The 14,395-nt window shown below is 46.6% G+C and overlaps 1 protein-coding gene across 1 annotated transcript in view; it reads left to right on the top strand.

The window, feature by feature from the left end:
- The window catches only part of LOC146193974 (cell adhesion molecule Dscam1-like), a 640,182-nt gene that overhangs the window by 469,721 nt on the left and 156,066 nt on the right, over positions 1-14,395 (top strand). The window contains exon 14 of the mRNA XM_084600664.1: positions 11,489-11,620. Coding sequence (XP_084456790.1) covers positions 11,489-11,620 — 132 coding nt within the window. The remainder of the gene's footprint in view (positions 1-11,488; positions 11,621-14,395) is intronic.

Below are 14,395 nucleotides of genomic sequence, written 5' to 3'. Positions count from 1 at the left end.
GTGAACAGATCAGCTTCACTGAAGCCTTCGTTAGACAGCTGCGCCATACTGTTAGCCGGTTTCTTCACGTATACATGAAACAGCCGGGCTTCAGATGTCTTCCTCGCATCCGACAATGTTCCACAAACGACAGGAATGGGTGGTGTTCATTTCGACTGTGTGGTTGTATTCTGGCCTCCATATGGCACATGAAGAGAACGATGCTGGTGCCTCGCTCGCGATATTTGTCTATGAACACCGGTTATTCCTAAGAACTGATGTACCAAACTCTGCTCAATTCGCCGCTGTGGGTGATGAGTCATGCCCTCTGAGTCAAACATAGCAGTTCTGTTGTCTTTCCTGTTGACGGCTAGTTTACCACAAATTCGTGTCATAGCGCATACTACACGTGTACAACAAGTTGTACCTGCGTTCTCGAGTAAGCATGGAGGCTAACTCGGACTTGTTCGTACTGACGGAGAGTAACTCCATGGTCAACTACAAAACTACCAGCGGCAATATGAGGATAAAAGGGAGAGTCAATGGATCATTGCTGCTCAGCAGACCAAAGAATTGCTAATCAGGGCAATCAGTGCTAATGCACGATACTCTGGCCTTATTCGCCTAAAGGTCTGTCAGTTCTTTTCCTCAAACTACCGTTAGAAAAAAAGACGACCTGTCAAAACGTAGAGAAGCATTTTTTCTATGTTGCGGCTCTGTGTTAATTATCAGAACCGTGCGTATTGCTTTCTCAACTCAAACTATACTGTTTTGCTGCTCGAAGTGCTACAATTGGTTGCAAAGAAATCATTCGTTTTAGGCCGGTTTAGTCCACGATGTCAAGCGGCCACTTATTGTGGCCACGTCACTAAACGAAATGTTATGAATGACTACTCATTTATTTTCTCATGCTTTGTGCGATTAGATAGTGTAACCAGGAAACGCCCTTCGCGCTGACACTTAAGAAAAAAATATTACAGCCGATCTGCATAGAGAATGAAATGCGAAGTATAGGTGCGTAGCACTGCTTATCCCTGCTATACGTTTCATGCATTTTACTCTTTGTTATGCTTCGTTTTGCTTTGATATTATATGTTCTCATGCATCCTTGTCTCCCTGAAGGAAAGCTTTGCAGGTCCGTCCGATAGAGTTACTACTTGTGTCAACACCAGGCAAAATTAAGTACAAACCTACACGCATACAAGTCAAGTCCTTCATATGCCACAGTCTATTACATACTGAACAGGCATACCCAAACGGGTTGCCAAGATAGTCATGTTCAAATATCCCGGCGGCACCTTCATTCTTGGCGAGCTGCACCTACCTTTCTGGCAGCAGCCATCGCTTCCAGTCGCGCAGCCCGTTGTCCTGAATTTTCTACCGCATGTTTGTTTCTCTTTGCTTCGGCATCTGTTTCACGATGACGTTCAGTGTGTTGAGCCGTTTCCTGAGCACGTTCGGGAAGTTTCCTCATTTCTTGTGCTTCTAGGGTTTTGCGTCATTTATCTGCAGTATTAGAATCTGTGGATTCACGTTCCCGCTGCCTTCGTAACCGTTGTACTTAGCATGTCGGGCAAAGCGAACCTATTACGACGCGAAGCAAACGCGCGGCGCAGCCCTGTCGTCAGCTTTCATTACACCATTTTCAGTGGTTCTTTTTCACAAATTAACGAAAATAGGCGCAATGAATTGCATCCCTCTTTGGAATGCACTGCTCTGCACCTGAAAGGTATGGGGTGGGATCATAAGGGGAGAGAAAGAGAGATTTAAGGAGAATGTAGGGCTTGCGCAAAACAGATACTCCATAGTTTCGCCACCAACACAGTGAAAGAAGGGCTTCAGGACGAAGAAAGATAATCCAAGAGCATGGAAATGTGCTTGAAGGCGAGGAAAACGCAGAGGTAAGCACAAGCTGCTTCATGACGCGGCAGGCGGCTCGGAGCCGAGCTCCAGGGAGCACCACGCGTACAGATCTGCGAGGCCACCAGGTGGCGTCGCCCAGAGAAGCAGCACCCGCGTCGAGCTCCGATAAAATCCGCACGCATCGCTGTTCTGCTCCACCAACCCCTGAAAGTTTTGAACCGGCGCGTAACCTCATCACCGCGCAGCGACTGATACCAAGTACAACCCGGTACCGTTCCGTATCGCGTGGTAGCGGCTGCTCGAAAATCCGAAGCGGCCGCCGCCCTTGTAAGCCTCCTAGCCCGCAGCATAACATGGACGCCTCGGCCCCAGCGGCGCTCCAACCGCAGCCTGCACCTGGAAAAATCGCCGCCATGCCTCTCACCAACGCACCGCCCGCCGCCACCTCGAAAGATGCCCTCCTCGAATCCGCGGACTTTACCCCCGACCCCGCAGACGGATGGATTACACCCGCCGCCCGTAAGGCACGCACTGAGCCCCGTTCCCGGTATGCCCTCCACTCCGTGTGCGTCCAACTCCCCGCCGCCGCCTTTGCGCCTACTGTAAAGCCCTGCGCTCTATCTCACCGCCTTCTCCGCCGCGGCTCAGCTCCCTGCCGGTGCCTCTTCCGACACTTCTCTCCATCTCCGGCCCCAACAACGGATTGCCATCATCAATACTTCATCCCAGCCGATTGCTTCACGCCTGAGTGCCATAAATCACATCACCCTCAACAAGGAAGAATAGCTCGTGCACTCATACATCGCAGCCCCCACCAACTCCTGCCGCGTTGTCATACACGGCGTCAACGTGGGCTCTCACAGCTGCTCTCATGCAAGGCCTTGAAAGCTACTCTTCAAACATCCTCAACGCCCGCATGATGGGCACCACCGAGTCCGCCCTGATCACCTTCAAGGGCTCAGTGATTCCAAACACAGTCTATTTTCGCCGCGCCACGTATCGCTGCCGCCCACATCACCCCAAGGCATATAAATGCACCCAATGCCTGCAATACGGGCACCGGACTTATACCTGTACCGAACGTTACCTCCACTGTAACATCTGCTCTACTCAGCTTCAGTCAGCTGACGACGCCCATCCCTGCTCGCCATGGTGTTTTCACTGCAAAGCAGATCATCCACCTTTCGACACCGCGTGTCCCATTCAGTACCAGCAAGACCAAGCCCGGCCAAAGCTTCCTATGAGCAGCGCATCAAGTTACGCAGTGCTACGTCGATTCATACGGTCTCACGACCTACGAGCCCGGATAGCACTGCCCTACATGCGAAGCCGCAGTCATCTGCGCAATTATTAACTTCTCTACCTGCCACATCTACCTGGGGAAAGAGCCAGCCTCATCAGATGCCTCTTCAACCGCCATCTACAGCACCGACCACATGGTTCCTGCGTCCTGCCACTGTTCAGTTGACAGCACAACCAAAACCTCAAATCACGGTACCAGAAGAACTCACACCGCATCAGTCCACCTCCGCAGGGAACCAACAGGCGGCCCCTCAGGAGAGGTTGCCCCCGGTCAAACCACAGCTGACAGCAACTTCGAAAGACACCCTCTCATGCTCAGGTACGCCAGGCACTCTCCCATCCCCTCCTCTCCACCCCTCCTCCGCTAAACGTTTGCAACAATACACTGATCTAAAAACCCGTCTTCTCCCGTGTGAGCAACAACTGACCGAAATCACCCAACGTGTTTCCACCCTCGAAACCCTTGTTTCTAATGTTCTCTCCATTGTCTCCCCCCTCGTCTCCCGAATCGAGGAGCTCACCTACAGCGTCGCTTCCCTCTAAAAAACCATCCACCTCAACACTCCCACCCCCATGCAAGCCACCTCCCAATCTCTCAAACGTACACACCCAACTCCGGCGGCCGAGGTAGGTCCTCTACCTCCACCCCCGCCGTCTTCGTCGTTCCCTCCCTCCTCTAACGCACTGTAATGGCTAACACAACCGCCCTCCAAATTGTGCAATGGAACTGCCGAAGCCTCAGGACAAATAAAACACCTCTGTATCAATGGCTTCTCACTCTTCTTTCTCTACCGGCTTTCCTGCTACTTCAAGAAACACGCCACACTCATAACATCCCTGGGTACCGTGGACTGCACACCCCCCACACTACCAAACCCCTCGTTTCCTCTTTCATCCGTAGAGACCTCAAGTTCGAACACATCGAAGTCCTGACCGTGCTACAACCCTATCTCATTGCTTTCGTATTTTATCCCTCACCAAAACAGCGCCCCATATGCTTCCTCAATCTCTACAACAGACCCACCGAATACTGCCTTTTCAAACCACTCTTCTCTTTCACTGCATCCCTAGCTCCCACCCACGAGCTGCTACTGGCAGGAGATTTCAATGCCCCGCACGTTAGCTGGCGCTACCCGACTACATTACGGCCTGGCCGCATACTTCACACACACATTACGCAGAATCACTTCACCGTACTCAACACTCCTGACACACCCACACGCACAGGCACAAGCACACAAAAACCGTCCACCCCTGACCTTGCGCTCTTCCTGGGCTCCACACAAATCACCTGGCAAAGCACGGACGCACAGCTCCTCAGCGATCACTAAATCATTCTGTTACCTCTCGATCTCTCTCTACGCCACCGGAAAAGTACCCGACACCTCACAAATGGGAAGCATTCCGCAAAATCCACACTTCCACCTCATCCCAAGCTCCACCATATCCAGATTGGCTCCAATCTCTTCACTCGGCACGACAATCTGCAACTACGACAGAAAAGTCTTCTGCACCCACTGTAACTCCTTACCCACACCTAATCCGCCTGTGGAAGCGGCGCAAGCGACTCCTTAGAAGAATGAGAAAAACAGCCACACAACCTCCAACTCAAACAAACACTAGACAGACTACACTCTTACATCACACACTACTATTCAATCCTTGAGGCATCTAATTGGGATAAAGTTTGTAACCGCATCAATGGCACCCACCACCAAAAATCCACCTGGCAACTCCTCCGCTCCCTTCTCGCTCCCCACCCCACCGCACCCCCACTATCGATAAATTACTATCCCTGCTCAGTTCAGATTACCACTCGCTTGTACTACGCTGGCCGGTGACGGCCGCGGCATCCACAACTGTCACACGTCCCCCTCTCTCACTGAGTGCATCTGAGGGACCACTCCGCCCCCTCATTGTTAAGTCGCGGTTAAAGCCCCTTATCAAGGGACTTTACTCGCGGTATGCGGGCGTCGTCACCTTACATTTCTCCTCTTCAATTTCACGTAGGGACGGACAGATGAAGAAAGAGAGGCTTCTGCTACAGCTGTGCGGCCGCTCCGACGAGCGCCGGCGCGCGTCACCAACTTCTTTAGCGGCTTCGAACTGACATCGGCGAAATCCATGACTGCGACTAGTAGTGCTACGCACTGAGAAATCTTGTCACCATCAGGAATCGAACTACATACGAACAGATAGCTTCGCTGGCCCGTGAACGAGAGCACTATACTATAGGCGCTTTTTGTTTTATTGAGCACAAAATATGCAATATTTGCACGAGAACACTGAGCCACTTTTTATTAAGTGAACATGACAAAAATTCTCTCACTGACCATTCGTAAATGTTTGTATGATGTACTGCCATCCTACACCTTCATTGTTCTGCAGTTTGAACTTGAAGACGACGACTGAACAGCACAAGCGCGGTGCATTTTTACACGAGGCGTGGCCGACGGCGGCTATAGTATAGTTTTTTTGTATACATTGTAATGGCATTGGACCTGCATACTATATGGATAATTGTAATATCGCCCCAGTCGGTTACGTCCCATGTAAAACTGCAACACGTTCTCGCGCGGAGCAGTAAACACCGTGGCCTTCATGAAGTTCCAACTTCAAACAACTTTCGCGCTCTGCAGAGAACATGATGGTGTTCCTAATGTTCCGTTTGGGCCGAAACTTCATTTAACCTACGTAAGGCTCCATCCCAAAACGGTACACATTCTTTGGGGAAATAACCGAGCGGCAGTGATAGTGCTAGTGATGATAGTAAGCAAAAATATTTCGCATAACTGCAACTAAGCTAACTTAAGTGCACTTTACGAATTCTTTCTGTGTCCACTGCGCAGTTTATGGACTATTACAAGAATTTGCTATGAAAATACCAGTTTCAAATTTGTACAAATTTTGCTTCACTATGCGATTACAGCCAAGGTCAACGTGTGCTTCCGGTGAGCTTCAAACAGCTTCTGGGTCAAGTGTAAACATAAGCAACTACCACTTTGGGTAGCTATGTTCCCACCAATGGTCGAAGTCAAGGTCAAGGCCAAAAGTCAGAGGTCAACTTAGGTAGGAAGAAGCTTAAAGCGTGAGCAGTAGAATGACGGGACGAATACGCCAAACTCAAATCAGGACGAACTTTACGGATCACCGGAATTTCTTCGGAGACAAAACCAAAAAAACTTCTACTGAAAAAGAACTTTACCACGTGTAAGCATGCTTCAACTATTGTTACACAACCCCGCCGGGGTGGCGCAGTGGTTACGGTACTGGATTACTGTTCCCAAGGACGCGGGATCGAATCCCGGCCTCAGCGGCCGCTTTTCGGTGGAGGCAAAAGCAGGGCGCCCGTGTGCTGTGCGATGTCAGTGCACGTTAAAGAACCCCAGGGGGTCGAAATTTCCGGAGTCCTCCACTACGGCGTCTCTCATAGCCTGAGTTGCTTTGGGACGTTAAACCCCACAAACCAAACCGACCAAACCTATATTTTCACACTAGGTTTAACCGAAGCTAAACCACAACCAACTTTTTCAATATGTGACAATTACGTCAAAAAATAAAAATAAGCGGAGCGTGGTTTTAACGACGGTCGATAACCACAAATACAGAAAACCGAGTTGGCAGGCAAGTTGGTTGCGAATGGTGATGGAACAGCGCAAGGGACGAGACACAAGGATCGAAACAATGAAAGACAAACATGGGCGCTGTCGCTGTCATTTGTCTGAAATAAAAACACAGCGCCCATTGTTTGTCTTTCCTTGTTTCGATCCTTGTGTCTCGTCCATTGTGGCTCGTCCCTTGCGCCGTTCCATTATCCCCTACAAGAGTCCTAAGGGAAGAGTTACGTATTGATTGGTATGAGTGTTTTTGTGATGTGCGAAAACGTGTGTTCACAACCAACTTTGCAGCTTTAAAAAAAGACCCTTGTTTATAAATTTTAGCTATGAATCCATGCTGCACAAAGCCCCCTACGCATCAGTATTAGCATCTGTGGGCAGCAGTGGAAACCAGCGCTTGTGCCGGTAACAGTGAAAGTTCATCTTCTTTTATTACCACTATCGCTCTCCTTCGGCACAATTACCCGAGGTTTACTTTCGTCACACATTAGCAGCAGCTGTGGTATTGACCATCACCACCGAGAATCTAACAAGGACGGTGTATGACGTTCTCTACCAGCAGCGAACATCACGACATCGGAAGGGCGATAAAATGGTCCGCTATGAATCTGCAAGCACGGGTTGGGTAAAGTGATGAGGGCAAATTACGCTCGCAGTTTTATTTGCCGGTACTTTATCGCCCATCCGCAGTCGTGACGTATGTTGCTGGAGTGCGCGGACATTCTCAAGATTTCGGTGGAGACGCATCGGCGCTGACGGCGTATCTTCATGATTGCGTTTTGGGCGCACACCCACCTCCCTCATACGCTGGGTGATACGTTGGCGCGTTTTTGTGTCTCTGATTCAGGGCAAACCCCTGCGTCATCTGCCCATCAACCCCTATGTGCAGCTTGAAGGGGAAAAACAACTCCGACAGGTTGCAAAGAAATACGCCCGTTGCTCTGCAATTTCTAAGGGTGAATTTGTGGCTGGCTCGCCGACGCCTTTGCAGGCCAACCTCAAAAGAAACTTTTTCTAAAGCCTACTGTTCTGGAGAATGAGAGTTAAGACAAGAGCGACTGGCGCACCGGTAATGCCGCCGAGAGTACAGCGTTTCACTTAATTGCACATATTGAGCAACTTTTCTTTTTCGCCCAAATTGGCCTTCAACAACTTCGTATTCTCTATTCCTGTGCTCTGTCTTTTTTACTATTTCAGATCCTTGTCCGTGCTTATTTGATTTTGTTATGTCAGTGTGGCACAGCCGCTAGTTTAGTTTTTGTGTATTGTCTCTGTAACCTGCTCTTTCACATAAAAACCTGCAATAAATACCAGGGTAAAATGTGGAAAATAATGGTTCTTTAGTCGACAGCACAACTGGATCACAGCCGACGAGACAGCTGTCCGATGCACACCCCGAGCACAACGATTTATGTTTTTCTTTCGCATTTTCTCTCTCTTTAAATAAACTGTTGCAGCCCAACATTGCTCGCTTAGGCAAACAGATAAGCCATAAAAATGATTGGTAACAGAGAAATGATTAATTTTCTCTACCGTTAGCCTTGGAAGCACCTATGGTTGTTGTATCCCGGTTGGTTCTACATGTGCAAAAAAACAAAGGCTGAAATTTATAGAATTATTAAGCATTTCACCGAGATGTTAAAACCTGGCTTAGCTAACAAGAAGATTTAACCACCGCGCGTTTCTCAATGTTCCTGCTACCATTGAGTGAATTGTGAATAATGAGGTATCACATTGTACTAGGGTCTATCTTATTTTTGAGAGTTGTCGTTTACACCTTTCCGGTCAGCAAAGCTTTTGTAGATATTAGCGTGATCGCAGAAGCTGGCTTACGTTTTCCTGCTTTAACTATAGCCTTCCGGTTAATGTGTTCATATAAAGAGCGGGATTTTAGTCGCACACATGAGCCGAAATGCGAGAGGTCGAAATTAAAGGCCGACACACGAGGCGCCTGCTAGTGTTCGCTTCCTTTCTGCGGTTAAATTTCAGTCCTCGTACTTTGAGTATGCATGAAACCAACTAGCTCGGGTTACACAATCAAGCAATTTTCGTGCACAAATCCGGTGGAGCCAGAAATCAGCATCAATACCATCCACGTGTTGGTGGGGTTTTTGTTCTTACTTCTACCAGAACAGCCTTACTGAACAATGTGAATATACACTCATACTATGCGGCAGTCCATGAACACCGAAATGTGTTCTTTTTGGAACTTTTTTTTCATGTAGAGTGAGCTATTTACCTGGCTAAAAACGCTTTCTTCAAAATGTTTTTTTTTTTCCTATTGAGACAACAAAAACGCAGCAACGGAGCACCGTTGTATAGGATTATCCATAGTATAGCACCAGCCAACGTTAACAACCAAGGTTAACAGTAAGAACAAGTTCAACTGCTGAAACATTCATTATTCTTTACCATGATAAGTTCAGCTATCTGTAGCATAAAGACCCCTCCGTGTTATAGTTCGTTTAGAGTTTGTCTAGGAATTAGGTTCTTCGCATGTCTGGTGATGTCACTATATTTGTGCTCATCTTGGCTAACACCTCCCTTCCTTTATCGTCAGCTCGCTATCTTCTACCATGCGCAATGCGCAAGTCTAAATGCAGCATCTACCCTTTTATGAGAGTATTCTGGTGTTCTTTATCAGCTAAGCGAACATTTCCTAAGCGTCTGCCAGCATAATGGTGGCCTTCCAGACAACCGGTTTTCCGCAATGTCCAGCTAGAGACAGCAGACATGTGCCCCCTACATTGCAACAGTTGACCAAGTTGGACTTTCCACATCTTGATATCGACCTCTGTTGCACCTGAACCAGTACCTCTTAAGTGCCTGGACTCTTTGAAAGAATAATGCGATCGGCTGTTTGAATAATAATGTTGCTTGTTGCGTCAGTTGTACCGAGGCAGCTCTGACAAGTTGTACATGGCGGGAAGACTGTCTCGATGAGGCATAAGGAAGAAAATAATCCATGAAAATGGCTCTACAGGCGCCACAGAGCCCGTAGCAACAATGTCTGCGTCAGTGCAAGCAGGCCATGACGACGATCATTCAAATTGCGTCACATTTCTTTTCTGATTTTATACTGTGTTATGCTGAGTTAAATCTGGAGACAACACAAACAAGCATTCATGCTCCTAGCCTTTGAATTATGCTGGGTATTAACGTGCATCTAAATGTAACACTTCTTGATGTCAGCGTTAATCGCTTTTCAAGTGCGATGTTTGCATTTTCGCTGATATCGCGTCAAAAAAATTAGTTTGCTTGTCTATGTCCTTTTTAAAGCGCGCAAGGGAATGTTAAAGTAAGAACAGACGCCAGCGATATTAAATTTCGCAAGAATATTGTTCGCGCGTTATAAGACACATATATGGCTGCGCGCGTATTCGGAAAAACGGATGTGGCCGATTTTTTTATTTTACGTATTTTGTCATCTGTAAAATATGAACAGTCGCCCAGATTTGCCGTACTAACCCTTAAACGCGTATGCCCGTTTTTGTTCCTCGTGGGAGAAAGGGCGCGGTTCCGCAATACATGTTGCACACAGTTTGCACATTGTCCCCGATATAATCCACCTGATTCCCCTGACATGCTGCCGCGCTGCAACAGTCAAAGGCTCCTTTTTTTTTTTTTTTTTTTTTTTCAGCGCTTCTGGCTTCTTCTTCTTTTTCTTTTACCAGCGAGGCAGGCAAGTTTCACAGCATGCTGCGTTTATTGGCTGAAACGTCATTAAAAATATTGTATACCTGCGAATCCTTTAAATATGGCCAAATTTATTACTCTTTTCAACAAGCGTAGTGTTTAGGTACTGCGAGATTTCGGTTCGCAGAACTGCTGTCCCAAGAACTGCAAAATGTTCGCATTCGGTTTCTAATACCTTTTCAAAGCAATAAAAGTAAATTGGTCAAAATGTTTAGCGACCCGACTACAGTAGACGCATTAAACGGAAGTGGGTGTCTTCTGCATGGAAACTTACCTTACACCGTGAAAGAAAACAGCGCACATAGACAAGACATGGAAGGGGTAGACACACGAACGCCACTAACAAGGCGGGTAGTTTTTTGTTTCTCGGTGTTGGCGTTGTTGGCTTCCCTTTTTCTTGTTTCTGCGAACCTGTCGTTTATTATTATATTAAGACATTAAGTACGATGAGTTGTTAGCGCTCTTGTCTGTGTCTACTCTTTCCGTTCCTTGTCTTTTTGCGATGTTATCCTGCGTTCGATCGTGCATATCGTACAAATTAATTTTTTTGCCATTTAAAACTCATCGATTAGCTTACTTTCTAATCGTGGCAAGAATTTGTGTATGCTAGCCAGCAAGCTTGACTTCTCTGATAAGCTTCTATGTATATTCCAATATACCCAAATGCAGAATTATAGATAGTCCGCATGACATGACATATTTTTAAGTCATAACTTCACGGTTATTATGCGAATGTAAAAGTCAAGTTGTATATTTGCGACTTGCGCAGTTAGTTTTAAATATGCGGTTGTCTTAAAGATGGGACTTGGAAATGGCTTTTAGGGCAACTGTATTTCACGTCTTTCTGTGTGAAGCATATGATTCAAAGCAAGGCATTGTAGAGAACTTGAACCTCTGAGAAAGGGGCTCTCATAGACCTTTAAACAGCGGCTGAATTTTGTTATTTCCCGCAGTTTTTCTTCATAGGTGAAACAAATTCCTGTTTTTGACCACGACACTCAAATCATTGAACATATCGTGTTCTTTTCCAGAGAAGCCAGACAGCCCCCGAAATTTGAACATAAAAGAGGTGACAAGCCAGAGTGTGACGATGTCCTGGATGCAGCCATACAGCGGCAACCTTCCCCTCACCAGCTACATTGTCCAGTACAAGCGGGATTCAGGTAGGCTGCCTGCTCGCAACCCATTCGGGGCAAAGTATTCACACAGTGCTGCAAATGTGCTTCACCTAGTAACGTAACAGCTTAATACGTCTTAATAAAAGAACCGAATTATGTCGCGGAGACGTTGGTCTCGCCATCGTGACGCTGTATAGACCAAAATCGATCTGTGACGTACATAAGCAAGATGCGGTGGCACTGCTATCGCCAGGCGGGGCCGAGTAGGGGCGAAAAGATGTCTTAGCGCTCATAGTAATACATGGAACAAAAATATTTCAACGCAGTTTTCCTATTTCAGAGCGCCAGCGCGCTTGTGATGTCACTCGGTCTGAGTAATTATAGACATTGCAGAACACATTGTGAAACTGAAACCTTATTACAGAGGTGGAATATTTTTAAAACTGCGCGAAACCTATAGGGGTGAAAGTTAAGAGCATGACCCATAGAAACACATCTAAAGAAAACTTACCAAAACGATTTTCTGGTTTCAGAGAGCACCAATAAACACAGATGGTGTTTAAATGTTAGCAACTGTTTTGAAAAAAAAGTGTGACAAAGTAGTTTACACCATTTGCATGCCGATCAATCATTAATGTGCCTCGTCAAATGTGCACTGTAAAGGCCGACATGTTCTCCTGAAAACGTATGCGCTTAGTGCTTCTCGCAATCGTGACAGCTTCTCATCTTGCACGACACGCTGACGCGCAGGCTACATCCCCTCTTGAACACTGCTCCTCCGATGATACAAACATTTAAGTTCAAGGCAGTGCTCACACAGCACAATAAAAGAACTGCGCCCAGCAGCAGACGACCAATATGCCCCGTCCCCGTCTGCTCAAACCAGTCGTATTCGCGGAAGCCGGCGTCGTCCGCGCTCAACACAGCATCATATGCGCCGCTGTCTGTTACAGTGGGCCGTTCTGTTTCGTTCCCTTGTCACGACGTTTTTTGAATGTGGTTGTCTATGGGGTGCACACTTTGAACGACGGTTATTAGTAAGCAAATTGAGTGCATATGGCGGCAAATCAGGCTAAAATAGAAGCTTGCGCGATTCATAGAAGCACACAGCTGATAGCGATGCTGTTGGAGATACGTACGGCTTCACAACACATATCATAGGGGCGTTTTTAATATAGATTGCTTCCTAATTGACGTAGCATACTTTATCACACATTTATTCAGAACCAGAGTTTAACGACTGGCCACCTCTTCTGGTGCTCTGCGAAACGAGAAATGCATTGCGGTAAGTTGTGTTTACATATATTTCTATCGGCCGCACTCCCAACCTGCACCACCATACGTTTTTCGGTGGTTTAAAGATACTGCGCCTTTGCAATAGCGTTTCACGCTTTCAAACTCTGTTACTCTGTACCAAACCCCGACATCATAGGTGCCCCGTGAAACCAGGAATTTGAATACTTTGAAAGTATTCGCTTCCATGTATTCCTATGGGCACTAAACTTACTTCTCACCTTCAGTCAGCTGCGGCCTCGCGCGCGCCCCCTTTGTTTGTAAACACTGTGTTGGCCTATACTCTGAAGCAAGAAGAATTACAATTAGATTTGACCTCGCCATTCGCCCATTCACACTGCAGTTGTTGTTTTTTTCTTTTATCCTGGTGGATACGATTATTGAGGGGGTGTCTTGGTGGCAGAGATGGCAGCTTATCTGTGGCACTTTTTTTTAACATGTAAAAACTTTCCGTTTACTGCTTCTGAAGTACTTTACTTCTCCGCCGCTTTTTAGAGTTCACGGTGTGCTATTGGTACCTGTTGTGCGGCGCTTGGAAGACTCCTACGAGCAAAGTTCCGTAAGCGCTCTTGTGTAAAGCAGTGAAAACTTTACTCGCGTAAATGGCATAGGAAGCTGCTGCGAGCATATAATACTGGCGGGAAATTTGTTCGTAGTATAACCTAAACATAAACTTATCTCATCGCTGCGTTCGCAGAGATTTGTACCGTTTACTGCTGAGCAGCGTGGCGGATTGCATGTCTCGCAGAATCCCTCGATTCTCCCCGCTCCAAAGCGACCTGAATTCACTTCACTCTATATCAATTTTAGACATTCGCAAATTGAGCCGTTGTCTACGGGTGCAGAATTTAGTAGCACCGTCACAGTTTTATTATTCACTCTTTTGACCATTACCGCAGCTGGTTAATCATGTGAAACTGACGCCATCGAGATCATTAAGAAAAAGCAATAAAATTCATATATCGTCGATACGATCACCATTTCTCACCTACTTGTTCCGCGTCCACTTTGAAACGCATCCCCTTGTCCGAGCGCCGTCCCATAAATTCATTGAAGTTATTGCATTGCATCGTTAATTCAGTTTATTCAGTAGCACCAAATGTGTACCTCACCTCAAATATTCCCCGATCAACCAGGAGTCATCATAGCCTAAATCTGAAGCCATACTTCGCCCGTACTGATAATTTCAAACAGAGCTTTTTCCCCCGGACAATTGAACAACGGAACTCAATTCCTGCCACAACGCAATCTCTTTCATTGCGCACATTTTTAACAGCCATTGATTCCACATGAGTTTTTAAATAATTTCTTTGTTTATTCTGTGTTGCTTCATTTTCTTTTACATTTCACAGCGTCTGCACCATATCTTATCATCTGCGTGTGTTTACATGTTAAGCTTGTTTTGTACCTTGCCATTTTAGTATGTATTCTTCTTCAACCCACTCCTGCAATAGCCCTAGCAGGGGCTGCAGTATGTATGTATGTATAAATAAATAAATAAATAAATAAATAAATAAATAAATAAAT

Source organism: Amblyomma maculatum, chromosome 4 (genome assembly GCF_055883805.1).
Source record: "Amblyomma maculatum isolate TAMU_Amacu chromosome 4, ASM5588380v1, whole genome shotgun sequence".
In the NCBI taxonomy this organism is placed as follows: domain Eukaryota; kingdom Metazoa; phylum Arthropoda; class Arachnida; order Ixodida; family Ixodidae; genus Amblyomma; species Amblyomma maculatum.
This window is presented reverse-complemented; position numbering and strand designations above follow the sequence as displayed.